This window comes from Peromyscus maniculatus, chromosome 1 (genome assembly GCF_049852395.1).
Source record: "Peromyscus maniculatus bairdii isolate BWxNUB_F1_BW_parent chromosome 1, HU_Pman_BW_mat_3.1, whole genome shotgun sequence".
In the NCBI taxonomy this organism is placed as follows: domain Eukaryota; kingdom Metazoa; phylum Chordata; class Mammalia; order Rodentia; family Cricetidae; genus Peromyscus; species Peromyscus maniculatus.
In genome coordinates this window covers 53884755-53912219 of record NC_134852.1, presented here as the reverse complement: position 1 = coordinate 53912219, position 27465 = coordinate 53884755, and the positions used below count along the sequence as shown (strand labels likewise).

Genomic DNA, 27465 nt, shown 5'->3' with positions numbered 1-27465 from the left:
ACAGGTAATGGTACCATTTCCCTTGTTTCCTGTTCTTTCTCTTTGAGGGGCAGGGTCTTTTGTATCAGGCTGGCCTCGAACTCGATGTGATGCTCCTGCCTCGGATATGCTGAGATCAGAGATCACAGGTGGGAGCCGCCGGGGCCTGTTTCTTCAGTGTTGGGGATGGAAGCCAGGGTTTTGTGTCTGAGGAGCAGGAACTCTTCCAAGTGAGCCACATGCAGCCTTCTGTGTCTTATCCTTTTTCCACCTCAGCACTTTTCTCTCCCAGCCCAGATGTCTCCTCGCTGGCTCCCTCCTCATTCCCCCACCCCCACTTCACTTTGCCCCTCATCAGCCTTTTGAATTTCTCGATGTTTCTGCAGATCTGAGTCCACGTATCTGACCACTGTCTCCAGAGCCCACACAGCCCACCATGGTAGAAAGTGTCTCACGCATTTGTCACTTATGATAAGTTCACACACTTTTCTCCACAGAGAAGAGGACTGTGGGCTGGGGAAGAGGCCTGGAGGGGAAAAGTTCCATCTACAGACACCATCCGCCTCACCCTCTCTAGAGCTTGGAACTCTGGAACATGCAGCACACTCAGGACTGAACCCTGTGTCTTGTGTGGCTAGCCAGACACTCCACCAACTGAGGCATAGTCACAGCCCTGGCTGGTTTGACAGGGTAAGCGTCCTACAACCCAGGCTGGCCTGAGACTCACTATGTAAGCCCAGGCAGCCTCAACTTCACAATCCCACTGCCTCCACCTCCACGGTGCTGGGACTGAGGCATGCAGCACCGCACCCAAGTGCCTTAGCCTATTTCTAACTCCCACACCGGAAGGGCTAAGCACCACCCCTGAACTGCTGGGAACATCCTAACTTACACTGAGCTCTGTTCCCCTTCTCCCTTACGCTAGCGAGATTGCAGTCAAATGGATTTTAACCCGCTTGGGCCACCAAAACTACCTTTTGAATGATAGCTGCGACGTCTCCTCCCCAAAGGTTCCCACTTGACAATTCCATCGCCAGGTGTAGAACCACAGGAGGGGGCAGCGAGTGAGCCACAGGCCCAAGCTCCCTTTGGATCCTTAGAAACACACACACACACACACACACACACACACATACACACACACACACACACACACACGCACACGCACACGCACACGCACACACACACACACACACATACACACACACATACACATACACACACACACATATACACACACACACATACACACACAGGCACGCACGCGCACACACGCACACACACTCGCACGCGCGCGCACACACACACACACAGCCGGGCATGGTGGCACAAGCCTGAAATCACAGCGCTCTGAAGACAGAGGCAGGAGAGTGACATGTTTGAGGCCAGCCTGGGCTACAGAAGGTGAGTGGTGTTTCAAAATAAAATAAATGAGGCTGTGGCTCAGCTGAGGCCGTGGCTCTGTAGGTGAAGGGCTCTGCTGTACAGGACTGAGGACCCGAATTTGGCTCCCCAGCACACATGTGAAAAGACCACAGTCCTGACAGGGTGGAAGACGGGAGGATCCCTGGAGCCTGCCAGCAGCCTAACTCAACCACACAGCTCCAAGGAGTAAGGTGGAGGCCTAGCAAGGTGGCCCAGTGTGTAACAGAGCTTGCCGTGGAGCCTGACTGAGGAAGCTTGTCTTCAACCCTAGGGGTCCACTGGTTAAAGGAAAGAACCGACTTTGACTTTTTTTTTGGTTTTTCGAGACAGGGTTTCTCTGTGTAGTTTTGGTGCCTGTCCTGGACTAGCTCTGTAGACAGGCTGGCCTTGAACTCACAGAGATCCTCCTGCCTCTGCCTCCCGAGTGCTGGGATTACATGCGTGCGCCACCACCGACTTTTGCAAATTGTCCCCTGACGTTCACGGGCGCAGCGACACACGAGTTTGCACTCAATCACACACAGTAGCTACACGTAAAAAATAAATAAGTAAGTAAATAAAAAGGTGGAAAACGATTTAGAAAGACACCAGGAAAGGCTGGAGAGATGGCTCAGCGGTTAAGGGCACAGGCTGCTCCTTCACAGGACCCAGATGCTGGCTCTCAGCCATCTGTAACTCCAGGGTTGAAGGCTCCCCTTACCGTCTCTGTCTGTGGGCACTGCATGCGTGTGGTGCCCACAGACACAGGGAGTCAAACACTCATACACATAAAATAAAAATAAACAATAAATCTAAAGTAATAATAATAGCCGAGAGGTAGCGGTATCTCCCTTGGAGTCTATCACTCAAAAGGCAGAGGCAGGTGGATTTCTGTGAGTTCCAGGCCAGCCTGATCTACATAGCAAGTTCCAGGACAGCCATGTCTACATTATGAGATGATGATAAAAATTAATTAATTAATATATGTGTAAATTAAAGAAATCATGGTCACGTCCGGGCCTGGAGGATGCTGATCTTCACGGCGGGGAGGGTTCGCTAATGCAGAGCGGCGATGGATGTGGCGCAGCCCGCGTGCTGGGCGGTTCTGCTGAGGACGGAGCGGACTTCTGAGAACCGCGCCAACAGGAGACCAGCCTGGCTTGGCGTTCATCCTCGGGTTTCAAATCCGGCGGAGGTCAGAGCCACAGCTGAGCCGTTTCCTAGCGACGGGAGGCCGTACCCTGGCCTCCGCGTTAGGAAAGGCGGGCTGGGGAGGCCGGAGTGGGGCGGGGGCGGGGAGCAGGGGAGGTGCCCGGGGTGCAGCAGGAGGGTGGGAGCCACGTGAGGGACGGGAAGGACGTGGCTCGGCGGCCCTGGCCAGGGCTCCCTGGGACTGGAACCTTGCCCGGTGTGGCCCATCCTGCCGGGGATCCCGAGCACGGGGAAGACGGTCCGCCAGGATCCCAGGTCCCGGGCCACCCTGGACCGCGGGGAACCCTTCGACTGCTCCCAGCGCCTGGCGGGGACTGGATCTCCTCCGCCACCTCGGAGCAGGCCACCAGGTGAGCGCAGGGACAGGTAGGGACTGAGATTGGGACCAAAGGGTCACGTCCACCCCGCAGCTGGGGCAATCCGGAGGATGGAGGAGTCTACCCTGGCGCCATGCCGGGGGCGGGGTCTCCTGGAGTCCCTACTTCCCTGGGCAGACTCTCCGACTGTACAGGGCTCGCTTACGCTCAGCTGTACGCGTGCAAGTGACAAAGCTACACGCCGCAATGAAAAGACTTTACTTTGTGTGTCTCTTTAGTTTTTCTTTTTCTTTTGTTTTCATTTTTAGGTGTTTTTTCTCTGTGTAGTCCTGGATGTCCTGGAACTCACTCTATAGACCAGGCTGGCCTTGAACTCACAGAGACCCATTTGCCTCTGCCTCTCTAGTGCTGGGATTAAAGGCGTGCGCCACCACCGCCACTGGACTTTTCATATTTTGAAATAGCATACGCCGAGCGGTAGTGGCGACGCCTTTAATCCCAGCACTCGGGAGGCAAAGGCAGACGGATCTCTGTGAGTTCAAGGCCAGCCTGGTCTACAGAGTGAGATCCAGGACATCCGGGGCTACATAGAGAAACCCTGTCTCCAAAACACAAAAACAAACAAACAAAACAGAAGAAGAAGAAGAAGCAGCATGCGAAGTAATGAGCTTCATTCCCAAGTTTCGTACATGCTCTGTTTTTATGGAAATGGGTCTACTGGCTGAAGGTGGGTACGCAGATCAAAGTACCTGGTACCAATCCTGATGATGACCCTCAAGACTCAGAACTGAAGACTCACACATGTTGTCTCTGACCTCCACCCCAACACACATACACATCAAACACATACGCAACCATAACACCTGTTTTTTTTATTTAAATTAAAAAAGAAAGAAACGGATCTTTCAACACCCGTTCTTGCATCTCTACCCATGCCATCCCAAAATATCCAACAACAACAAAATCCCTCCCAGACCAGACCAACGGTGTTCTCATAGCAGCCCCCGAGAGGAGTCTGGATCATTCCGGCTGGCAGCCCCCTCTCAGAATCTGTGCTTCAGTCTCAGAGCTGTTTCCTGATTTAGCTACATGATTGATGCCTTTCAGCTGTGGCTACTCCTCCCAATTTAAATTCTGTTCTGCGGAGTTACTTTTGCAATGGTCAGGCTCCCCCCCCTCCCCCAGTTTATTCAACTCCCTATATTGAAAACCTAAACTATCACAAACCTGACTTTGAACAATGATTTTGTGCTGGTTAGTTTTATGTCACATTGACACAGGGTAGCGTAATTTGGGAAGAGGGTACCACAACTGAAAAACACCCCTCCCAGTCTGGCCCATGGTGCATTTTCTTAATTAGTGGTTGTTGGGAGAGCACCCAGCCCACTGTGGGTGGTGCTGTGCCTAGGCTGGTGGTCCTGGGTTCTGTAGGAAAGCAGGCTGAACAAGCCAGTAAGCAGCACCCTCCAGGGCCTCTGAATCAGCTCCTGCCTCCAGGTTCCTGTCCTGACTTACCTGGATGAAGGCCTATAAGCTGTAAGCTACAGAGAAACCCTTTCCTCCCCAAATTGCTTTTGGTCATAGCGTTTCATCCCAACAATAGAAAACCTAACTAAGATAAGTTGTCTACATATCCCGTGAGAAAAAGCAACAAAAAAACCATCGGAAGGACAGAGAGAGTTTGTATGAAGATAAAGCGTTCTTCAAGAGAGCACCCATCTCCTAGGCAGCCAGTTAAATTGCAATTAAGCTATTTTTCAAAATACGGCTAATTTGTGCATCTAGGGAGATGGCCGAATCCGTAAAGCATTTGCCTGGCGAACCCAGGGACTTGAGTTTCTTCAGATAACCAGCAGCCACAGAAAAAGCCAGGGGAAGCTGAGCACGCCTGTAATCCCAGCACTAGCTGAGCACGCCTGTAATCCCAGCACTAGCTGAGCACGCCTGTAATCCCAGCACTAGGATGCCTGGGAAAGGAGGGGCTCTGGACCTTAACAACTTTCCAGGCTAGCCCGATCCGTGAGCTCCAAAACAAAAGCAGTGGAGAGCATGAGAAAGGAGCTTCACCAGGACTTCCAGATCTCTCTCTCTCTCTCTCTCTCTCTCTCTCTCTCTCTCTCTCTCTCTCTCTCACACACACACACACACACACACACACACACACACACGCACAATTCATTTGTGATCACTGTGCCTTTTTTTTTTTTTAACCTTATTCTGTGTTGTACTTCTTGGGTAGCTAATTAGAAATATTTTTTGTTTGTTTTGGGTTTTGTTTTTTTGAGATATGGTCTCATCCGTTAGCCCATAAAACTTACTATGTACCCCCACCATGATCTTTTTTTTTTTTTTGGTTTTTCGAGACAGGGTTTCTCTGTGTAGCTTTGCACCTTTCCTGGAACTCACTTGGTAGTCCAGGCTAGCCTCGAACTCACAGAGATCCGCCTGCCTCTGCTTCCCGAGTGCTGGGATCAAAGGCGTGTGCCAACACTGCCTGGCTCCATGATCTTAATATACTGAAATCCTCCTGCCTCAGTCTCCTGGGTGCTGAGATTACAGGTGTAAGCTGCCTCAGTCTCCTGGGTGCTGAGATTACAGGTGTGAGCTGCCTCCGTCTCCTGGGTGCTGAGATTACAGGTGTGAGCTGCCTCAGTCTCCTGGGTGCTGAGATTACAGGTGTGAGCTGCCTCAGTCTCCTGGGTGCTGAGATTACAGGTGTGAGCTGCCTCAGTCTCCTGGGTGCTGAGATTACAGGTGTAAGCTGCCTCACCAGGCTTACTCTCAGATCTCATGAAGATTTCTTTCATTAGCTAGGTGAGGTGATGCACGCCCTTAATCGCAGCACTTGGGAGGCGGAGACAGGGTTCCAGGCCAGCCTGGCCTACAAGGTGAGATTCAGGAGAGCAGGGCTACACAAAGAACCCCTGTCTCAAGGGGATGGGATACATTTTATTTTTATGTATGTGGATGTGTCTTGGGGGCTGCACACCCATGTGGCTGCTCATGAACTAAAAGGGGCACCAGATGTCCAGAAACTGGAGTTGTAGGTACTTGTGGGCGGCTGAATGTGGGAGCGAGGAACTGAACTAGTGCCCTTTGCAGAAGCCACAAGAACTCATCAGCACCGAGGCGACTGTCCCGTCCCACTAACAAATTTCTTCTTCTTCTTCTTCTTCTTCTTCTTCTTCTTCTTCTTCTTCTTCTTCTTCTTCTTCTTCTCCTCCTCCTCCTCCTCCTCCTCCTCCTCCTCCTCCTCCTCCTCCTTCTTTTTGGTTTTTCTAGACAGGGTTTCTCTGTGTAGCTTTACACCTTTCCTGGATCTCACTCTATAGACCAGGCTGGCTTCGAACTCAGAGAGATCCGCCTGCCTCTGCCTCCTGAGTGCTGGGATTAAAGACCTGTGCCACTATCATCTGGCTACTTTACTAATTTTTAAAAATTGTATTTCTGGGGGCTGGAGAGATGGCTCAGTGGTTAAGAGCACTGGCTGCTCTTCCAGGGGATCCGGGTTCAATTCCCAGCACCTACATGGCAGCTCACAACTGTCTATAGCTCCACTTCTAGGGGACCTGAGACCCTCACACAGACATACATGTAGACAAAGCACCAATGCACATAAAATAAAAATAAATAAATTAAAAAAATTTGTATTTCTGGACTGTAAGAGTGGATCTGAAGTAGAGCCCCTGCCTAGAATCCCCCAGTGAGGGGCTGGGGGCGTGGCTTGGTGGTAGAGTACTAGCCTCACATCAGGGAGAACCTAGGTTCAAACCTCAACACAATAAAAATAAATAAAGAGGACGTATTTACTAGAACAGGGTGTCACCATGCTCGGCTCAACTTTTCTATATGAGTATGCTCTAAAATTTTGGAAGACGGTTGGGTGATAAGTAGTTCAGTGGGTAATGATGCTTGCTGCTGTTCATCCCAAAGATGGGAGGAGGAGAATACCAACCCAAATTATCATGGCCAAAATAATTAAAGCAAGCTTTTTTTGTTTTGGTTTGTTTTTTTCCAGGTAAGGTTTCCCTCTGTAGCCCTGGCTATCCTGGAACCTCATATGTGGACCAGGCTGGCCTCAGACTCAGAAATCCACCTACCTCTGCCTCCTGAGTGCTGGGATTAAAGCGTTTGCCACCACCGCCCTGCTAAAGCAATCTTTTCTTATTCATGTACAGGGGCTGCCTCTCAATAAGGCAGGGTTTGAGAGGCCAGCACTGGATGCGAAGAAGACAAGGCTTTTATAGCTCAGGGGTAGGAGGTTTCCAAAGGGAGGATTTGGTGGACAAAATAGTTGGGGTTACAGGAGCAGGACAAACAAGTTAGTCCTAATGGCCTCTTGAAACAAAGACATGGTTGCAAGGTGGGCAAAACAAGGCAGTCATAGTCATGACAAGGCAGTCACAGTCATGACAAGGCAGTCACAGTCATGACAAGGCAGACACAGTCAGGACAAGACAGTCACAGTCATGACAAGGCAGTCATAGTCATGACAAGGTGTCATAGTCATGACAAGGCAGTCACAGTCATGACAAGGCAGTCATAGTCATGACAAGGCAGTCACAGTCATGACAAGGCAGTCATAGTCATAACAAGGTGTCATAGTCATGACAAGGCAGTCACAGTCATGACAAGGTGTCATAGAACAAAGCAGTCACAGTCATGACAAGGTGTCACAGTCAGAACAAGGCAGTCACAGTCAGAACAAGGTAGTCATAGCAACAGATAGTCATAGGGGGTCATATAACCTGTTCAAACAAGAGTAGGGTTTCAAGATGGTTATAAAAAACCTTTTGAAACAAAGACATGATTGCCATTCCTGGAGCAGGAGTGCAGAACCATTTGTAGTTAAGGTGGGGCATAGCCCAATCCTTGAGAAACAGAGGTTTAATCATAAACAGGAACGAACCTAGTTTGTCTTTACTATGAGGTGGCTCTTAGGCCTAAGACGCAGGCAGGATAGTTCTTCTTTGCCAAGCCAGATGACCTGGGTTCAATCCCTGGGCCCCCACATAGTAGAAAGGGAGCTTGTGTGCACACAAGCCCGAGCACACACACACACACACACACACACATACATACACACACGCACACACGCACACCAATGTATTTTTTTAAAAATAATTTAGTTAACTTTATTTTATGTGTGTTGGTGTGAATGTCCCCTGGAACTGGAGTTCCAGGACAGTTATGATGCCATGTGGGTGCTGGGAATTGAACCTGGGTCCTCTGGAAGAGCAGCCAGTGCTCTTAACCGCCGAGCCATCTCTCCAGCCCACATCAGTGCATTTTTAAATAGGGAAGAATGAAGCAAGATTAGATATAAAACAATGTGGAACTGGTCCCGTGGCACAGACTCTGGAGTCCTGAGCACCAGGTTTCACATCCTAGCTACTGAGTGGCGGAATGGGAGGCGTCAGCAGCCATTCCTGCCAGAGGCCACCTAAGCAAATGGAAACATTGGGGAAGCCGCTAAAGGACAAATTCCTGAAATAGGTCGACCTGAGTCAGCGTTGAAGAAGTCCTCTCTCACTGGTGGTGACGCACGCCTTTAATCCCAGCACTGGGGAGGCAGAGGCAGGTGGATCTCTGAGTTCGAGGCCAGCCTGGGCTACAGAGTGAGTTCCATTATAGCCAGGGCTACACAGAGAAACAAACAAACAAAAGAAAGAAGGAAAACAGAAGTTCTCTATTTCCTGCAGGAGGAAACCAGATGAAACTGGATTTTAACTGATTACCACCCCCACCCCCACCCCCACACAATTCTGTTTCTGTGATGGCCTTTTACAAAGCTTGCCAAATACATGCTGCCTTGATTTTAGAATCCTCCATCAAAACACATCAGATCAGAGACCAGGTGTGGTGCATGCCTGCGATCTTAGCACTTGGAGGTTAGGGCAGGTGGGTCATGAGTTCAAGGCCAGCCTGGGCTACACGGTAAGATCTTGTCTCAAAATGAAAACAGAGCCAGACTTGGTGGCACATGATTTCAATTCCAATGCTTGGGAGGCAGAGGCAGGTGGATCTGTTTGAGGCCAGCCTGGTCTACACAGTTAGTTCAGAAGGGCTCGGACTATTGACAGACCATGTCTGTCTCAAAATGAAAAGAAAGAGAAAAGAAAACAACCCATCCATTGGACCTGTGAGCTTCCTGTGGTTTTGTGCTCTGCCCTCGCTCTGTAGTTCACTGCTTGAGGGAACTTAAGCATGTCTTCTGCCTTTTAAAACCTCAGTTTCCCTTGGTGGAGAACAGCATCTCCCTCTTGTGGGGCTCTGAGTTCCCAAACACTTCCCAGAAACCTGGAGTAAAGTAGATGTGCAGTCAGCAGGGTTTGGTAAAGGACAGTCATTGTGTTCTCTGGACGTGGCGCCACGTGTGTGTGTGTGTGTGTGTGTTACAGGCACTCACTCTGGAGTCACCCATGCACCAGGACCTGTGTGTGTGTGGAACATGGCTCCTCTTAATGAAGAGATATTTTTTTCTGAATTTATTCATTTTTATGTGCATTGGTATTTTACTTGCATGTATGTCTGTGTGAGGGTGTCAGATCCCCTAGAACTGGAGTTGCAGACAGTTGTGAGGGGCTATGTAAGTTCTGGGAATTGGACCCGGGGCCTCTGGAAGAGCAGCCAGTGCTCTTAACCGCTGAGCCATCTCTCCAGCCCCAAAGAAATTTTCTTAACTACCACAGGCCCTCTCTGAGCTCTCTCTCTCTCTCTCTCTCTCTCTCTCTCTCTCTCTCTCTCTCTCTCTCTCTCTCTCTCTCTCTCTCTCTCTCTCTCCCCCCCCACGCTGCAGGTTAAACAACGGACCTCAGGCATGCACGGGAGGCAAACACTGAGCTGCAGCCTCAGCTCCACCTTGTTTTCTAAATACAGCTTTTTTTCTTTCTGTTAGAACTTGATCTGGGGCAGCCCAGGGTTCGCCTTTGCTATGTAGCCAAGGATGACCTTGAACTTCTGACCCTCCTTGTTGTGAGCGCTAGGGTTATAGGTGTGCAGTGACTATCTGCTTTATGAAATGCTGGGGATCGGTTCCAGAAGCTTTGTGACTGCTAGGCCAGCACTCTGTCAACCCCCGTCTTTTCCTCCCTCCCTCCCTTTCTTTTTTAGACAGAGTCACATTTGGTCACTTGGTAATCTAGATCTTCCTTTGAACTGAGCGTTTTCTGAGTTCAGCCCGAGACTCAGTGGGACTGTAACACACGCCCTCTTCGTCAGCTCCGCCCACATTCCTCTTGTCCTGCATCAAGGCTGCCATAGGGGGCCCACATTCTGTAAGACACGCCCTCTGTGTCAGCCCCGCCCACATTCCTCTTGTCCTGCATCAAGGCTGCCATAGGGGGCCCACATTCTGTAAGACACGCCCTCTGTGTCAGCCCCGCCCACATTCCTCTGGTCCTGCATCAAGGCTGCCATGGGGGCCCACATTCTGGCACTGGCCATGATCACAGTGAGACATTCACCACTGCAGCGAGCTATTTGTCGGGCACATTTGCTCTGTCCACAGCTGTTAGGAGCAGCGGGTATTAGGTACCCACGGTCTCCAACACACGCCTCCTGGAGCCAGACAGTCTTTATTTTTAAAGTTTATTTATTTACTTATGAAACAGGCTGGCCTCTAACTAACTATATAACCAAGGATGACCTTGAATGCACGGTCCTCTTGCCTCTAGACTGTTGGGATTGTAGGTGTGGGCCGCCATGTCCAGCTCTAGTTTTATGTCTTGAATTAAATGTCTAGATAAGTAATTGTGAGTATGAGCAGACAGTGAGAAAATGATCTAAATTCATCCTTTTAAATTTTTTCTTTTTTACATTCTAATTGATTGATTTCATGGGTGCATTTAGTTACTTTTCTGTGGTTTCGATAAACACCATGACTAAGAGCAACAGAAGGAAGGGAGGGTGTATTTTAGCTCAGGGTGCCAGAGGGAGAGATGTGCCATGATGGCAGGCAAGACATAGTGACCGGGGTGGTGGTGGTGGGGTGGGAAGGCGGGGTTGACAAAGGCAGGAAGCTGGTCACATTTCATCCACACACAGGAAACAGAGAGCACAGGAAGAGGGACAAGCTGTAAAACCCCACAGCCCACCCACAGTTGAGGCTCTTCCTTCAGCAAGGCTGCGTTTTCTAAAGGTTCCGTGGGGCTGGAGAAAGCTGTTGGAACACTGGCTGTTCTTCCAGAGGACCTGGGTTCAACTTCCAGCTCCTACGTGGTGGCTCACAACCAGCTGTAATTCCAGTCCCGGGGGCTACGACACCCTCTTTTGGCCTCCAAGGACACTGCATTCACACGGTGCCCAGATGTGGGGCGTTTACCCACCACCCCCACAGCTTCCCAGAGTTTTCTTGAGTGCGAGCAGCAGGAAATATTAGATAGAAGGATTTATAGCGGAGAATCTTGCGGAGATAAACAGATAGAAAATAAAGGATAGCCTCGAGAGGGCCTGGAACCTATTCCAACGGGCCCGGACTGTCTCTGGTCCAGGGTTTTTATAGAGACGCCAAGGGGTGGAGCAAAAGACCTCCTCCCCCAGCACAGCCAAGTGCAGGCCATCTCAGACACCTGCACTCAGGCCCGTGGTCCTGATCATCCTCTATTCAGACCTGCTGGGTAAAGCCACGAGGAACCCCAGAACGGGCTCCCACACCCAGACATACATGCAGGGACACCCATACACATAAAATAAAATATATTTTTAAAAAATGTTATTTCCTGGTGCACGCTTTTAATCCTGGCACTCAGGAAGCAGAGGCAGATGGATCTCTGAGTTGGAGGCCAGCCTGGGCTACAGAGTGAGTTCCAGGTCAGCTGGGGCTACACAGAGAAACGCTGTCTCGCCCCCCCCCCAAAAAAAAATCAGAATGCAGAACAGAGTTAGAGAAATGGCTCAGCAGGTAAAGGGTTAAGTGAGGTCCCCACAATCCACCAGGAGAGAAGGAAGGACCGCCACAGTTGTCATACAGCCCCACACCCGCACCACAGCACACTCACACAACACACAAACAAATGGTTTTTAATACAGAATACTTTTCTGTTGGTTTGGCTTGCGGCTGTTAACTGATTAAATTTCCTTATGTCTCCTTCCCTTCATTTTGTGGCTCTTATAAAAAAATTTACAGCCATCTTAATCTTCTCTTATCACGAATAGCTTTGATCTCTCTTTTTATTTCTTTATTTCCTTCTGGTGCTATTTATGAATCCACCGCTGTGGGCATGCTGGGCTAGCACTCTACCACTGAGTCACCCCCCCAGCCCCTCACTGGGGGATTCTAGGCAGGGGCTCTACCACTGAGCCACACCCCAGCCGATCACTGGGGGATTCTAGGCAGGGGCTCCACCACTGAGCCACACCCCAGACCCTCACTGGGGGATTCTAGGCAGGGGCTCTACCACTGAGCCACACCCCAGCCCCTCACTGGGGGATTCTAGGCAGGGGCTCTACCACTGAGCCACACCCCAGCCCCTCACTGGGGGACTCTAGGCAGGTGCTCTACCACTGAGCCACACCCCCAGCCCCTCACTGGGGGATTCTAGGCAGGGGCTCTACCACTGAGCCACACCCCCAGCCCCTCACTGGGGGATTCTAGGCAGGGGCTCTACCACTGAGCCACACCCCAGCCCCTCACTGGTAGGCACACACACACTGTTTGTTTGTTTGTGTATTGATTTATTTTGGTGTTTTGAGACAGGGTTTCTCTGTGTAACAGCCCTAGCTGTCCTGGAACTCTCTTTGTTAGACCAGGCTGGCCTCAAACTCAAAGAGATCTGCCTGCCTCTGCCTCCCCAGTGCTGGGATAAAAGGCATGCACTACCACACCTGGCTCAGAGTATATATTTTTTTAATTAATGTTTGTTTAAGTTTAATTAATGTTAGTTTTAAGTGTATGGGTGTTTAGTTTCATGTATGTACATGCACCACCTGTAGAGGCCAGAAAAAGAGTATCAGATCCCCTGGAAATGGAGTTACAGATGGTTGTGAATTGCCATATGGGTGCTGGAAATTGAACCCAGATCCTCTGAAAGAGCAGCTAGTGCTCTTAGTCACTGAGCCATCTCTCCAGGCCCCTTAATCATTTTACTGTGCAGTGAAATGCATACTTACCCTATGACCCAATAATTCCATTCCTAGGTATTTATTCAAGAGAAATGCAACCTGTGTGCACATGGACCTTCATACACGAACACTCACATCAGCTCCATTCATAACAGCTCCACGTGGGAAAAGGCTCAAGTAAGTCTCCATCATGGTGAGTGGATCAACAGATTTCGGTTCATTTGGTCGCTGGTATATTACTCAGCACTGAAGGATGCATCCAGCAATGTGGATGAGTCCTGGAGGAGGAGGAAGCCAGGTTTGGGAATATGTAATAGACATGTCAATCAGAGACTAACCAGGATCCTGGAACCACATAGTCACTGGAAACACAAATGTTGATGACTCAGCTATTAAGTGTAACAGTGGCCAGGCAGATCTCTGTGAGTTTGAGGCCAGCCTTGTCTACAGAGTGAGTTCCAGGACAGGCCAGGACTACATAGAGAAATGCTGTTTGTTCTTTTGTTTGTTTGTTTTTGGTTTTGTTTTGTTTTTTTCAAGACAGGGTTTCTCTGTATAGTTCTGGTGCCTGTTGAATCTCGCTCTGTAGACCAGGCTAGCCTTGAACTCACAGAGATCTGCCCAGCTCTGCCTCCCTGAGTGCTGGGACTAAAGGCGTGCGCCACCACCGCCTGGCTTTTGTTTTGTTTTTAATGGCTCAGTGTGTAAAGGTCGTTGCCGCCAAGCGTGGGGACCTGAGTTTGATCCCTAGAGCCCATGAGGCAGAAAGAGAGAACCAGCTCCTGCCAGCTTTCCTCTGCTTACACGGGCACACACACAATTAAAACATCGCTTTGGAGCTGGAGAGGTGGCTCAGTTGTTAAGAGCATTGACAACTCCACCAGAGGACCTGGGTTCAATTCCCAGCACCCACATGGTGCTTCATAATCATCCTTAACTCCAGTTCTAGGGGATCCAGTGCCCTCTCTTCCTCAGGCACCAGGCATGAATGTGGTACAGTTATTACATTCTTGCAGGCAAAACATTTATAAACATAAACTATTTTTTGAATATTTTGTATTTTTTAATATTTATTTTATTTGTGTGTGCCTGAGTGCATGTCTGTAGTCTCAGCCACCTGGGAGATTGAGTCAAGAGGATAATTTAAGCACAGTAGTTCAAACTAGCCTGAACAACATAAGGAGATCATTGCTCAGACATGGGGGAAGAAAGGAAGAAAGAGAGGGTGGGGAGCTCCAGGAAAGGCGCAAAGCTACGCAGAGAAACCCTGTCTCCAAAAACCAAAAAAAAAAAAAAAAAAAAAAAGGAAGCATTTAAAAATGCCGGGCGTTGGTGGCGCACGCCTTTAATCCCAGCACTCGGGAGGCAGAGCCAGGCGGATCTCTGTGAGTTCGAGGCCAGCCTGGGCTACCAAGTGAGTTCCAGGAAAGGCGCAAAGCTACACAGAGAAACCCTGTCTCAAAAAAAACAAAAAAAAAACAAAACAAAAAAAAAAAAAAAAAAAAAAAAAAAAAAAAAAGAGAGGGTGGGAAGGAGGGAGGGAGAGGAGAATGAGTTGCACAGGATTGAGTGTGATGTCACACAACTGCAATCCCATCACTTCAGAGATGAAAGAGCTTTGACTGTCTGAACCCCGTTTCAAAAACACAAAAAAAAATGTGGAGGTGGGAGGGGGGCACTGAGATACCCGGGGTGGGGGAGGGGCACCTGCCACCAAGCCTGACAACCTGAATTTATCCTCAGAAACCACTCAGCAAGACAGAACTGACTCTTACAGACAGCTCTCTGATGACCACATGTGTGCCGTGGCACAAGTTCATACACACACACAACACGCACTAAATAAACAAACGTTAAAAATAAAATCTTAAATGAAAAGAGAGACTAAAGACAGCAGCCCCAGGCTGGGATGGAATTTGCCAGAAGAGCACGTCCTGTAAGATGCCAGACAAACCGCTTACAGGAAGTGTCTGGGATGAGGTGGTGGCAGGAGCCCAGTGGATGCCGGAGACAGGGCAGCTTGCAGGTCCATGCCACCGAGAAGCCTGAAAGCCGGAGGCTGACCCTGCCGTCTGCCACGCTCCTCCTGCGCCCCCTACTGGAGACCCATGGCAGCCGGCAGAGGAGAAAGTACTGAATGGCCCAACTTCAATTCAATAAATAGGTAATTGGCAGGTTCTCCAGTAGCTTACTGCTGGAATCCCGGCAGGGCTGGGGTGGGAGGACCACCGCATATTCTAGGCCAGCTTGCACTAGAGTAAGCCCCTGTATAACAACATCAGCAAAAATAAGAACTACCACCAAATACTAGAAAACTGGAGGGCTGGTGAGAAGACTCAGTGGGTGCTTAGCAACATGCATGACGACCTGAGTTCAGTCCCCCAGAGCCACGTGGTGGAAGAAGAGAACTGACCACAAAGTTGTCTGCTGGCCTCCACATACAGCAGTGGAACACACACACACACACACACACAGATGTAATTTTTTAATGATTTTTAAATAATTTATTTATTTAATTTATTATTATTATTATTATTATTATTAATTTTGGTTTTTCCTTCCTGGGTCTCTCTCTGTAGACCAGGTTGACCTCGAACTCACAAAGATCTTCCTGCCTCTGCCTCCCGAGTGCTGGGATTAAAGGTGTGAGCCACCACCGCCTGGCTAATTTATTTATTTTTATTTTGTGTGCATTGGTGGTCTGCCTGTATGTATGTCTGTGAGAGGGTGTCAGATCTTGTAGTTACAGACAGTTGTTAGCGGCCATGTGGGTGCTGGGAATTGAACTCATGACCTCTGGAAGAGCAGCCAGTGCTCTTAACTGCTGATCCATCTCTCCAGTCCCCACACATTAATGTAATTTATTATTTTTTTAAAAAGATAACTTTTAAAAAGACAAGTGTGGTGGTGCACACCTTTGATCCCAGCACTCCCAAGGCAGAGACAGGCAGGTCTCTGAGTTCAAGGGAAGCCAAAGCCTAGTCTACAGAGCAAGTACAGGTCAGCCATGGCTACATAGTGAGACACACATACACACACCCGAGAGAGAGAGAGAGAGAGAGAGAGAGAGAGAGAGAGAGAGAGAGAGAGAGAGAGAGAGAAGAGACAGAGAGAGGAGAGAGAGACAGAGAGACAGAGAGACAGAGAGAGAGGAGAGACCTTGGATGCAGAGTGGGAGAATGTAGTTGCCTTGTCTCAGAAGAACAAAGATGGACGGTTGCATGAACAGTGATTTTGTGTTCTTTCGGTGCTCTGGGAACTAACTGGGCTCAGGCAGCTGGCCCACACTCAGGGGTCTCATGTAATTGCTATCACCCGAGGGCTTCCTCACGGGTACCTGTGTTGGGAACACTAGACAGCTGGGCTGGAACAGCTGGCCTGTCTAGGCCACGCCTCCCTGTGGTCTCTCCAGCCCCCTGCCCTCACAGCAGCTGAAATGTCAGCAGCTGACTTGGCAGGGATGTGGTGGAGCAGGCTGGCACTGGCTCAAGTCTATAAACTTCGTAAAGCCCTCCCCAACCTCACAGCTTGGGGACCTCACCTGGGCAGTGGAGGTGTGTGTGATTCACACTCCAGACAGCAGCCAAGACTGTCAACTTCAGTCTGCCCACTCCACCAGCCAGGACTCCAGAGAAGGAGCTTGACTTCAGTAGAGACATTTTTAGAATGCCACCTGGAAAATCCCTTGGCAATGCCATGCCTTATGACTAGCAGAATTATGGAGCCCCGTGTGAGATAGGAAGTACCATCATAGTCCTTTTTGGAATGACCTCAACCCTTCATTTTTATTTTTATCTACTTGTACTTTTTTTTTCTTTTAACATTTATTTATCTTATTGTATCGGTGTTTTGCCTGCATGTATGCCTGTGTGCCACATGCATGCCTGGTGCCCTCAGAGGCTAGGAGAGGGCATGAGATCCCCTGGAACTGGAGTTACAGCAGTTGTGAGCCACCACATAGGTGCTAGGGAATTCAGCCAGTCCTCTGCAAGAGCAGCCAGTGCTCTTGACCACTGGTCCATCGGTCCAGCCCCAATTGTCTGTCTTTCTTTCTTCTTCCTCCTCCTTTTCTTCTTGAGACCAGGTTTCTGTGTGTAGCCCTGGCTGGCCTGGAACTGACTATGTAGACCAGGCTGGCTCAAATCACAGAGCTCTGTCTGCCTCTTCCTCAAGAGCACTGGGATTAAAGGTGTGTTCCACCACAATTGGCAAGAAAAATACATTTTTTTAAAGAGAAAAGTTAAGGAAAAGGGAAGAGGGGTTAGGTTTGGTGATGAGGCCCTAAAATTATAAGAAGATATGTGGAGACTTTTGAGCAAAGACCTGAAGGACAAATGTAAGCATCACCTGGTGGCAATTGTGCACACCTTTAATCCCAGCACTCGGGAGGCAGAGGCAGGCGAATCTCTGTGAGTTTGAGGTCAGCCTGGTCTACAGAGTGAGTTCCAGGACAGGCACCAAAACTACACAGAGAAACCCTGTCTCAAAAAACTAACAACAACAACAACAAAAACAAATGTAAGCATCATGCTTCTAGTAGAGGGGACAGCCAGACCAAAGGCCCTGAGGTGCGGAGGCCTGTGTAGCTGAGGCAGAGAGAGGGAGGGAGGGTGATGAGATCAGAAAGACATGGCAGATAGTGTGGGACCTTGTGACCCCTGGGGAGGATTCCCCCCTTAGCTTGAAAACCTGGAGTTGTGGAGTGTTCTGAGCTGCCCAGGGCAACACCTGACCCAGCTGCTTCCCCTACCGGACTGTGTGTGCGGAAGGAAGCACAGAGCCAGAAGATGCTGAGAGTCCCTGAGAACTAAGGTTCAAAGGTCATCTCTGACAGGCGGGTAACGAAGGACCTAGGTCGAAGACTAGAATGAGGAGATGTTCCTTTGAGGGAGGTGACAGCAGTGAACTATCACTGACGGGCCAGCAGAGTAGTAACTAGTAGCTTTGCACCACGACAGTCATTGATGACCTTGACATTTCAGGGTGCTTAGAAACAGTTCGCCAGCTGGGCATGGTGACATACACCTGTAACGCCAGCATGTGGGAGGTGAAGGCCGTTCGATTAGGAGTTCAAGGTCAGTCTTACCTACATAGTAAGTTTGAGACCAGCCTGGACTACAGGAAATCCTGTCTCAAAAAAAGCAAAAGAGCCGGGCGGTGGTGCACATGCACTCGGGAGGCGGAGCCAGGTGGATCTCTGTGAGTTCGAGGCCAGCCTGGTCTACAGAGACAGGCACCAAAACTACGCAGAGAAACCCTGTCTTGAAAAAGCAGAAGAAAGGAAGGAGAATGAAAGATTCAAGAGATATTGCAGGCGGAAACCACAGCAGTAGTGCATGTGGACCTTTTGTTGTTAGCCCTTGGAGCTTTGAGATTTTCACTGCATAGTTCAGGCTGATCTAGGACTTAGGATGTCCTGCTTCCCACCCCTGAATTCTGGGGTTACAGGCACGCACCACCGTGCACAGCCAAGTATGGGTCCGGGGCAGTTTTTACTCTCAAGAGGAGCCAGGTGTGGCCTGGATCAATTGTAGAGGCACCACCTAGAACTCAGCAGTGGGGAGCTGAAGTGCAGCCCAGTGATGGAGTCACCGGCCAGCGCGCACAGAGCCCGGAATTACAACCTCGCATTGGGAGTTGGGGATGTGAACAGAGACAGGGGAGTCTGCAAGACTCTGCACAGACAAAGGAAGGCTGTATTCAAGAAAAGGCCTATGGAGCGGAGTCTCTAGTTCAGGAAACAGGTAGCTCCTAGTACACTTCCAGGCGGGAGTAGTTAAACAGTCAGAAAACAGGGTAAGTGGACTAAAAGTTTTCCCTTTTGATCTGCTGTCAGCCATTGCTATGGCTAACCAGTGAGAGTCAGTTAGAAATAACCAGGTGATCCGAAAAATTATCTCAGGGCCACCATCAGGGGTGGAGTGGGATGTCAATGGGGCAGGGAAGTCAAAAATCTAGAAAAAGAGCCAGGCATGGTGGCACACAACTTGAATCCCAGCAGACGCAAGTGGATCTCTGTGAGTTCAAGGCCAGTCTGGTCTACATGGGGAATTCCAGGCCAGCCAGGGCTACATAGTGAGATCCTATCACAACCAAAACCAAACAAAAAACCCACAAAAGAAACAGAAAGAATTTAGGGAAACAAGTCACTCTGGTTCTAGGGACCATCTAACTTCAGTTTGGGGTTTTGTCACTCTTTAATGGAGACGGAGGAGCTTTACAAAAGTGGTATGGCCACTTGGCGGGTGGAGAGGGATCCTGGTCTAGAGGACAACAGTATGGGCTCCACAGGGAAGAGAAAGGGAAGGAGGAAGGGAGAGAGAGGGAGCTGATAATGAACATGAGCGTCTGACTCCCTGGCCGCTGGAAGGGTGACAGGGGTCAGCCTCACGGAGAGGTGAGGCTGCCAAGGAAGACTATGTTTCCTGTGGGTGCAGGCTCAGGGGACTCGGAGTTGGAGTTCAGACATCACTAGGCGCGAAAGCCAAAGGGTCAGGAATGCATGTGAGGCCCTTAAGATCGGCCGTGGAGCTGAAGCTGGGTAAAGAGCGAGGGGCTGAGGGCAGTGGAGGGCAGTAGGGCCACGATTGGAGACCACAGTGGGCTGGAAGGCTGGTGGAACTCTGAGACGCCCGAGACAGTGAAGGACAAAAAGGGAGCGGTGGACCTGCTGCCCCCAACTGAGATCTGCAGTGGGGACTTCGGGAGAGGAGAGGCCGAATGGCCTGGACACAGCTCCAAGGAGCAAGGACACTAGTGGTTTGGAAGGGGCATAAGAGGAGAACCGGATTCTAGAAAAGATGTTTAGAAGAAAGCGACTTTGCTGGAAATACACAGTGAATTCCACGGCCCAAGTAGACTGCACACAGAGCTTTGCTGTTTTTAACAGGTTTCACTATGTGAGACAGGCTGGCCTCAAATTCATGGCAATCCTCCTGCCTCTGCCTCCAAAGTGCTGTGATTACAGGCATGTTCCACCACACCCCGCTGGGACTGGGTTAGATTTGGAGGTGTCTTTGGCCCCAGGCGAACGGATTTGCTCTATCTTGTCTGCAGCCAGGCATCCTGAACCTCGTTACCCAGGGAGGCTGAGCCGCCAACCCCTCGGCACCCAGAGGACGCCAGTGGCGGGACATGGGAGCCCGACCCTCGCGACGGCAGGTGCCCGAAGCTCCGCGCGTGACTCTGGCCACGCTGCCCCCGGAGCTGCTGGTGCAGGTGCTGAGCCACGTGCCTCCCCGCGCGTTAGTGACGCGCTGCCGGCCCGTGTGCCGAGCCTGGCGCGACGTGGTGGATGGCTCGAGCGTGTGGCTGCTGCAGCTGGCCCGCGACCGCAGTGCGGAGGGCAGAGCCCTCTACGCCTTGGCCCAGCGCTGCCCCGCCGACGATGACCATCAGGACGAGTTCCCGTTCTGCGCTCTGGCCCGTTTCTGCCTGCGCGCACCGCTGGGTCGCAACCTCATCTTCAACTCCTGCGGAGAGCGTGGGTCCCGGGGGCGGGGCCTTCTGGCTGTGGGCGGGGCCTACCCCTAGAGAGCGAGTTCTAACGCTTAGGAGGCGGGACCTAAAGCCGAGGGGACGCAGGCAGGGGGCGGGACTGAAGGACAACTAGGGGAGGAGTCCCGGTCGGAGGGCGTGGCCTGAGGCGGGCTAAGACAAAGCGGATTGGGCGCGGGTGGAAGGAGGGGTTTGCATAAAGCACTAAGCGTATCAGAGTGCGCCAACCTGAGAGGGTGGGCGGGGCAAGGCAGAAGGCTGGAGGCGTGCGCAGAAAGATGGGGCTCTGAGACTCAGTGGGTCAGAAAGCTTTTGAAAGCAGAAGCTGGTTGGGTGGCCGGGTCGGTGGGGCCAGGATACAGGAACTTGGAGGATGGGTTTAGTAAGACGCCCCAGATTTGAAATGTACTGGGGCGGGGGGTATGGACAGGGCAAACTGCGAGGCCCCTGCCCCTCGAGGGGCAGGCGAATGCTTTATATTCTGCCCCGTTGTTTTCTACAGAGGGCTTCAGAGGCTGGGAAGTGGAGCACGGAGGGAACGGCTGGGCCGTGGAAAAGAATTTGACAGTGGTGTCAGGCGCTCCTTCCCAGACCTGCTTTGTGACTTCTTTTGAGTGAGTGGCCCCTGGTGCCTAGAGTGAGGGTCCAAAGAGGGGGAGGGACCTACTTCAGGCTGCTTGTCACTCTCCCCTTCCCTCCTTCCTGTGTATATGTGGAGAGGTGTGCTGTGTTTGTGAGTGCAGGTGCCCAAAGAGACCAGAAGAGGGCGCCAGAGCCCCTGGTGATGGCACTCTGGTGTCTTATGTGGTTGTTGGGGATGGAATTCAGGTCTTCCCGCGAGGCAAGCATTTTACCAACTGAGCCGTCTCCCTAGCCCTGGTTTGGAGATAGGGTCTTAGGTAGGCCAGAGTGGCCTCTAACATGCTTTGTAGCAGAGGATAACCTTGAATCTCTGACCTCCAGCATGCCGGGATTCCAAGCGTGTGCTACCACATCACATCTGACTTGTCTTTGTTTTGGTTGTGGTGGTGGTGGTCTTTGTGATACTAGGAAGGAAATCCAGGTCTCCAGGAATGATAGGCAAAGCACTCTTCCACTGGGCCATGGTCTCACTTTTACAGTCTGTTAAGTCCGTCAACATGGGTGTTTTTCTTTCCTCAGCTTATGACAAACTAAAGCACAGAGGAGAGCTAATGTCTAGTAAATTGGTGGGCTGGGAATAGTGACGCACACCCTTATCCCAGCACTCCCAAGGCAGAGGCAGGCGGATCTCTGTGAGTTTGAGGTCAGCCTGGTCTACATAAGTTCCAGGACAGTCAGGTCCACATAGTGAGATCCTGACTCAAAGTAAAGAAATACATACTAAATAAATAGTAGAGTTAGAATTTGAACCCAGATAATCTGGCTCCAGAATTTCTGATTTTTTTTTCTCCTGAGACAGGGTCTCATATAGACCAGGCTGACTTTGAACTTTGTGTAGGTGAGGCTGGTCTTGAATTCCTGATCCTCCTGCTCCACTTCCTATGTACTGGCAGTACAGGCCCCACACCACCATGCCCACTTCCTCTGTCATTTCCGAAGTTCTCACGCATGCCTAAGTTTGTGCTGACACAGCTTTTTCCACTAACAAGCTTCTGTGTTATCTTTGGGGCCCCAGAATCTTGGGAGGCCCCAGAACTCCCTGCTCAGTTGTCTAGTGTGTGGACCTATTTATATACATATCCTGGCCCCGCCAACATCAGGGGTAAGGAGACTATCATGAAGATCAGCCTCCTGGGGGCGGGGCTAGGTGGAAATGGGGGAGGGGATAGTGTGACGGGAGATGCATCGTCCACCACACACCTTCCTGTCCTGAAAAGCAGGGTGATCAGGAGAGACTTCGTGGAGGAAGTGGTTTTAGACTGTGTCTCAGCCCTGGCATCTCCCTCCCAGATGGTGCTTCAAGAGGCAGCTGGTGGACCTGTTGATGGAGGGAGTGTGGCAGGAGCTACTGGACAGTGCCCAGATTGAGATCTGCATAGCTGACTGGTGAGCGGAGGCTGGCGGGGCGCCCGAGCCACAGCGATGCTAACTAGAGTGGGCTGGAGGGATAGCTCAGTCTCGCCCCATCAGCCACAGGGTTGGGCCCCCTTTCCTGGGAGATACAGCTGCAGAACTAGGAGGGAGGAGCCCTGTTGCATCCCAGGCCCGTTCCTGCACTCCTTTTCTCCCTCTTCCCAAGCAGGCAGGCATGGGTTGCGCGCACGAGCCCACGGACTGGCTCCATGCTATCATTCCACTCAGCGCCGGCCCTAAAATCTTGTGGCTAGTCAAGGCTTCTGACGAGTTGGCAACACTGGCCTAAGAACCCTAGCTGGAGGCATTTGGTCTCTTCTCTTGGCCTCTGGTTTCTTCTCCAAGTCAACTCTTCCTGCCTGGGCGTGGCTCCTCCCTAGAGCACTGTAGTTCCACCCGCTCAAAGGAGCAACACAGTCTTCCCGGCCCTTTTCTCAGGCTTGGCTCCGCCCCCTCGTCTTGGCTCTGGCCCCCGACTGGGGCCCATCTTCTAAAGTGCCCAAACGCACTAATGGCTGTGCAAGTGGATAGGACCTTGGTTCAGCTGCAGGAAAGCCCAGCCCGCAGCCTCCCTCCTCCCACCCCGGAGAGCTGGCTGGGGGGCAGGGACCTGAAAACGCACTACCACCTGGCAGGTGGGGCGCCCGTGAGAACTGCGGCTGTGTCTACAGGCTGCGGGTCCGCCTGCTGGATGAATATGAAAATGAAGTGGTCAAGTTCTCGGCCTCACCCAACCCGGTACTTCAGTGGACTGAGAGCAGCTGCCGACAAGTAAGTCCCGACTGCCCTCTAGCTCCAAGGCCTGCGCCCAACAATCACCTTGCTGGGTTTCCCGCTTCATTGATGGGGTCTGTGGTAACAACTGCCAATTATCAATCCCTTAACTACAGTACGTCTCGACCCTGCTCTAAGAGGCTTACTGATTAATCATTTGATTAGAGCATTTATTGAGCACCTACTGTATTCAAGGTACTGTTTAAGGTGCTGTAATGCACGAACCAAAGTCCTTGCCCTGTTACTATCCTAGGGTTGAGAAACTGAGCCACAGAGAGGGTGACTGGCCTTAAGTCCCCAAAGCACGCAGGAGCCAGGCCTGGTGGTACGCACTTCAAATTACAGCACTTGAGAGGCTGAGCAGGAGGATCAGGAGTTCAAGGACTTCTTCAGGTTTAGTGAGTTCAAGGCCAGCCTGGGCTACCTGAAACCGTGTCTCAACATAAATAAGTGGCGGTATGGGCCTTTAGTTCCAGCACTTGAGAAGCAGAGGCAGGTGGGTCTCTGAGTCTGAGACTAGCCAGGGCTTTATAGAACCTCTCTCAATCAATCAGTAACAAATGGGTGAAGGCCACAGTGGGGGAGGGTGCCAAAGTCTGTGGCTCATTATGGCCCACAGAGCCCCACATGGCCTCACACCTGCCTCGCCCACCTCCTGCTTCTCCACTCAGTCTGTGGCAGCCTCTCTTAGCTCACGGTCTCTGCACCGACAGTTGATCGATCGTCTGCAACACTTTCTCCAGAACCTCATGTGGCTCCCAGTCCTCATCTCTCCTCCAGTATCACCTCCATGAAGCCTCTTCATGGTCACTTTTCACCTCCTCCTCCATGTTCATACCTGCCTCCCTCCTGGAGCATGCCCACTGGTCTCCCCGATCACCAGTCTTCAGCATCTAGCCCCCAGCACCTAGAGTATAGCCAGGTACCCTCTGGGTGCTCAGGAGTCTGCTGAGATGGAGGAAGAGGGGCCCACCAGCCTCAGCCTGTCACCCCTTTCCCACAGGTCTCTCATGTCTTCACTGACTTTGGCAAAGGCATCCGATATGTGTCTTTTGAGCAGTATGGGAGAGACACGCGTTCCTGGGTGGGACACTACGGTGCCCTTGTGACCCACTCCAGTGTGCGCCTCAGGATCCGTCTGTCCTAGCTGACCAGCCCTTCAGGACTTCCAGGACGTACTGCCTTCTCCCGGATGGTATTAGTCAAAGGTGGCTTTGCAGCCCGCCCCCAGCTGAACAAAAAAGGGGGATCCTGTGTGGCTCCCCTCCACACTTGCTGTTTCAGCATCTTGGCCCTCCTGCTGTGATACACCAGGGACCTAACCAGCTTGTCTGTAGCTTCCTTCTCTCCTCAAGCAGGGACCACCTTACCGTGACAGGCATCTTCAGGTTACTGAGCCCGAGAACTGCTTCATGTATGGATGCCAGTGGGTAAACTGTGTCAAAACAAAAACAGGCCAAGCCAGACCTGATAGCACACACTTCTGATCCCAGCACTCTCGGGAGAGGTAGGAGGATCATGAGTTCAAAGTCACCCTCAGCTATGTACTGAGTTCCAGGCCAGCCTGAGCTGTGAGACCACGTCAAAAACCAAAACATCCAATAGACCAAGCTCAGAATATAACAAAAGGAGAAAGCGACTTATAAGGAGACAGTGACTTTTTAAAAAACATTTATTTTAATTGTGTGTCAGTGTGTGAAAATGTACATGTGAGTGTGGGAATCCACAGAAGAAACTGGAGTTACAGATGGTAGTGTGCCACACAACATGGGTTGAAAGAGACATTCACAATGATCTCTTCAGTTTGTGTAGACCAGTGGTTCTCAAACTTCCTAGTGCTGTGACCCTTTAACACAGTTCCTCATGCTGTGGTGACCCCCAACCATAAAATGATTTCGTTGCTACTTCCTAACTGTCATTTTGCTACTGTAATGAACTGTAATATAAACATCTGTATTTTCCAATGGACTTCGGCAACCCCTGTGAAGGGCCATTTGACCTCAAAGGGGTGGAGAACCGGATGTGGGGAGCTCAGAGTACACCTTGCAGGAGTGGGTTCTTTCCTTTCACCATGTGGATGGGGGGTCAAGTTCAGGTCATCAGGCTTGTTGGCAGCCTCTTCACTCACCGAGCTGGCTCTCCAGCCCTGGGCACTGTCTCACCTGCACACTTGGGGGATGGGTTGATGGCTGGCAGGGAACAGAGGTCAGCTCGGGCATTCATCCTTGCAGCCATGATGCTCTGAGGAGTCGCAGATCCAGCTGAGGGCCCCTGTACCCATCCACCTGGGGACAATGTCTGTCTTCACTGCCCCGCAGCAGCAGGGCATCTTTCTAGGCTGGCAGCATTTCTCATCAGTTCCTCAGAGACACCCCCACACACACACACCCCATGCCAGGTAACACCCTCCTCTCCCCTGCACTCTCCCCTCCTGCCGAGTTGCCTGGCACCCCTAACACCTGCTCTAAATTTTCCCCAAACTCCCCAATAAAACGTGTTGAGGGGCTACAGAGATGGCTCAGTGGTTAAGAGCACTGCTGTTCTTCCAAAGGTCCTGGGTTCAATTCCCAGGACCCACATGGCAGCTCACAACTGTCTGTGACTCCAGGGATCCAATGCCCTCATACAGACAGACATGCAGGCAAAACACCAACGCACATAGATTATAAATAAATATTGTTTAAATAATGTTAAACAATTATATTAAAGAGGTGTTAAAGGGGCTGGCAGATAGCTCAGAGGTTAGGAGCACAAACTGCTCTTACAGAAGAACCAAGTTTGGTCTCCAGTGCTGCACTAGGCAGCTTACTGTAACTCCAGCTCCCAGGGGAGTCAACACATCTGGACTCCAAGGGCAGCTGCACGTACACACACACACACACCCCTAAATTTTTAATCTTAAAAACAAAAACTGGTGCTGAGGCAGAGGTCACAGTGGAACACCTGCCCAGCATGCAAAGGCCCCATGTGTCCATCCCCAGCACCACATAAAACTGGGCACGATGATTCACGCCTGTAACCCCAGCACTCAGGAGGTGGAGGAAGGATAGTTCAAGGGCATCTTCAGCTGCTGCAGAGGGAGTTCCAAGCTGGCCTGGGATAAATGAGACTGCAGAAGGTGTCCGTCTGCAAGCTGTGCTCCTGTCTGCCTCCAGCCCCGACCCAGAAGTACATGTGGCCACGTGTGCACAATCAGAGACCATCGAGAGGCTGTGTCCGTGCTATGTTTTGGAGGCAAGGACCCAGGCCGGTTTAGATAAGACTCTCCCTCCATAGTCCAGACTGGTCTCAAACTCAAAGCACCTTCCTATCTCGGCCTCTAGAGTACTGGGGTTACAGGTGTGAGCCACCACCACACTTGGCTCCAGGCAGTTCTTAAGGGTCCTTTCTCCAATGGCCTTCTATTTAAGACAGGGTCTCATGTAGCTGCCCCCCAATCTGCTGTCACCAAGGACAGATTTGAACTCATGATCCTCTTGCTTCCATCTCCCAAGTACTGGGACTACAGGTGTGAGCCATGGAGTCCACTTTGCCATGGTTCTTATCAGTTAATGCCATGTAGTCCAGGTTACATTAGAATGCCTTGCCCCAGGTCACCAGGCAGGAACCCTGTGTGTGTGTGTTTGTGTGTGTGTGTTTATGCAGGGCTGGGATCAGTTGAACTCCAGAGTCCAATAATGTAAGCATAACTCCTACAGCTTAAAACCTGTGATCATAAAAGGCCACATTACAATTGATGCCACTACCTAAGGCAGGAAACTGAAGGCCAGAGGCAGGGACTCCCAGGGGCTAGGAAGATGGCTCAGTGGTTAAGAGCACTTGCTGTCTGTTTCTCCAGCCTCCAGAGGACAACCCCAGTTTGATCCCAGTACCGGCATCAGCTGCTCACAATCTCCTGTAACCAGCTCCAGAAGGGCCCCCACAAGCACCCACATACATACAGATTGATAAAATAAAAAATAAATAACAGCACATAGGCAAGAATCAGCAAACCGAGGCATATATAACCCCTATTACTTGGCAGATGGCCACATCTGGGATGGGCCTTCACCCCTCTCGGTGCTGCAAGAACCCACACCGTCACCACCACACACATGTGCGAGCATGTGGAGCATCCAATTAATCATCTTCAGCACCTACAACAGTTCCTCCATCAGGGAACTGA

The 27465-nt window shown here is 51.0% G+C and overlaps 1 protein-coding gene across 6 annotated transcripts; it reads left to right on the top strand.

Annotated features, from left to right (window-relative positions):
* Positions 1-2677: 2677 nt before the first annotated feature.
* Positions 2678-27284, top strand: Fbxo17 (F-box protein 17). Of its 6 annotated transcripts, none has more exons than XM_016000538.3 (7): positions 2678-2945; positions 13050-13151; positions 20031-20457; positions 20974-21085; positions 22404-22499; positions 23162-23297; positions 24304-27284. In XM_016000538.3, exons 3-7 carry the CDS (start codon positions 20109-20111, stop codon positions 24445-24447), a joined length of 837 nt encoding a protein of 278 aa, XP_015856024.1. In that variant the 5' UTR covers positions 2678-2945; positions 13050-13151; positions 20031-20108; the 3' UTR covers positions 24448-27284. The 6 variants fall into 6 exon arrangements, with proteins under 6 accessions (XP_015856024.1, XP_015856026.1, XP_015856025.1 ...); XM_016000540.3 differs by having other exon boundaries at positions 2683-2945; positions 23198-23297; XM_016000539.3 differs by having other exon boundaries at positions 2703-2945; positions 13050-13167.
* Positions 27285-27465: the final 181 nt, after the last annotated feature.

Excerpts from the sequence above, each read along its gene's own strand:
- Fbxo17 (XM_016000538.3), top strand. The coding sequence starts at position 20,109 with ATGGGAGCCCGACCCTCGCGACGGCAGGTGCCCGAAGCTCCGCGCGTG. Across the intron at positions 20,458-20,973 it reads CTTCAACTCCTGCGGAGAGC|AGGGCTTCAGAGGCTGGGAA; the intron begins GTGGGTCCCGGG and ends TGTTTTCTACAG. Across the intron at positions 22,500-23,161 it reads GAGATCTGCATAGCTGACTG|GTGGGGCGCCCGTGAGAACT; the intron begins GTGAGCGGAGGC and ends ACCACCTGGCAG.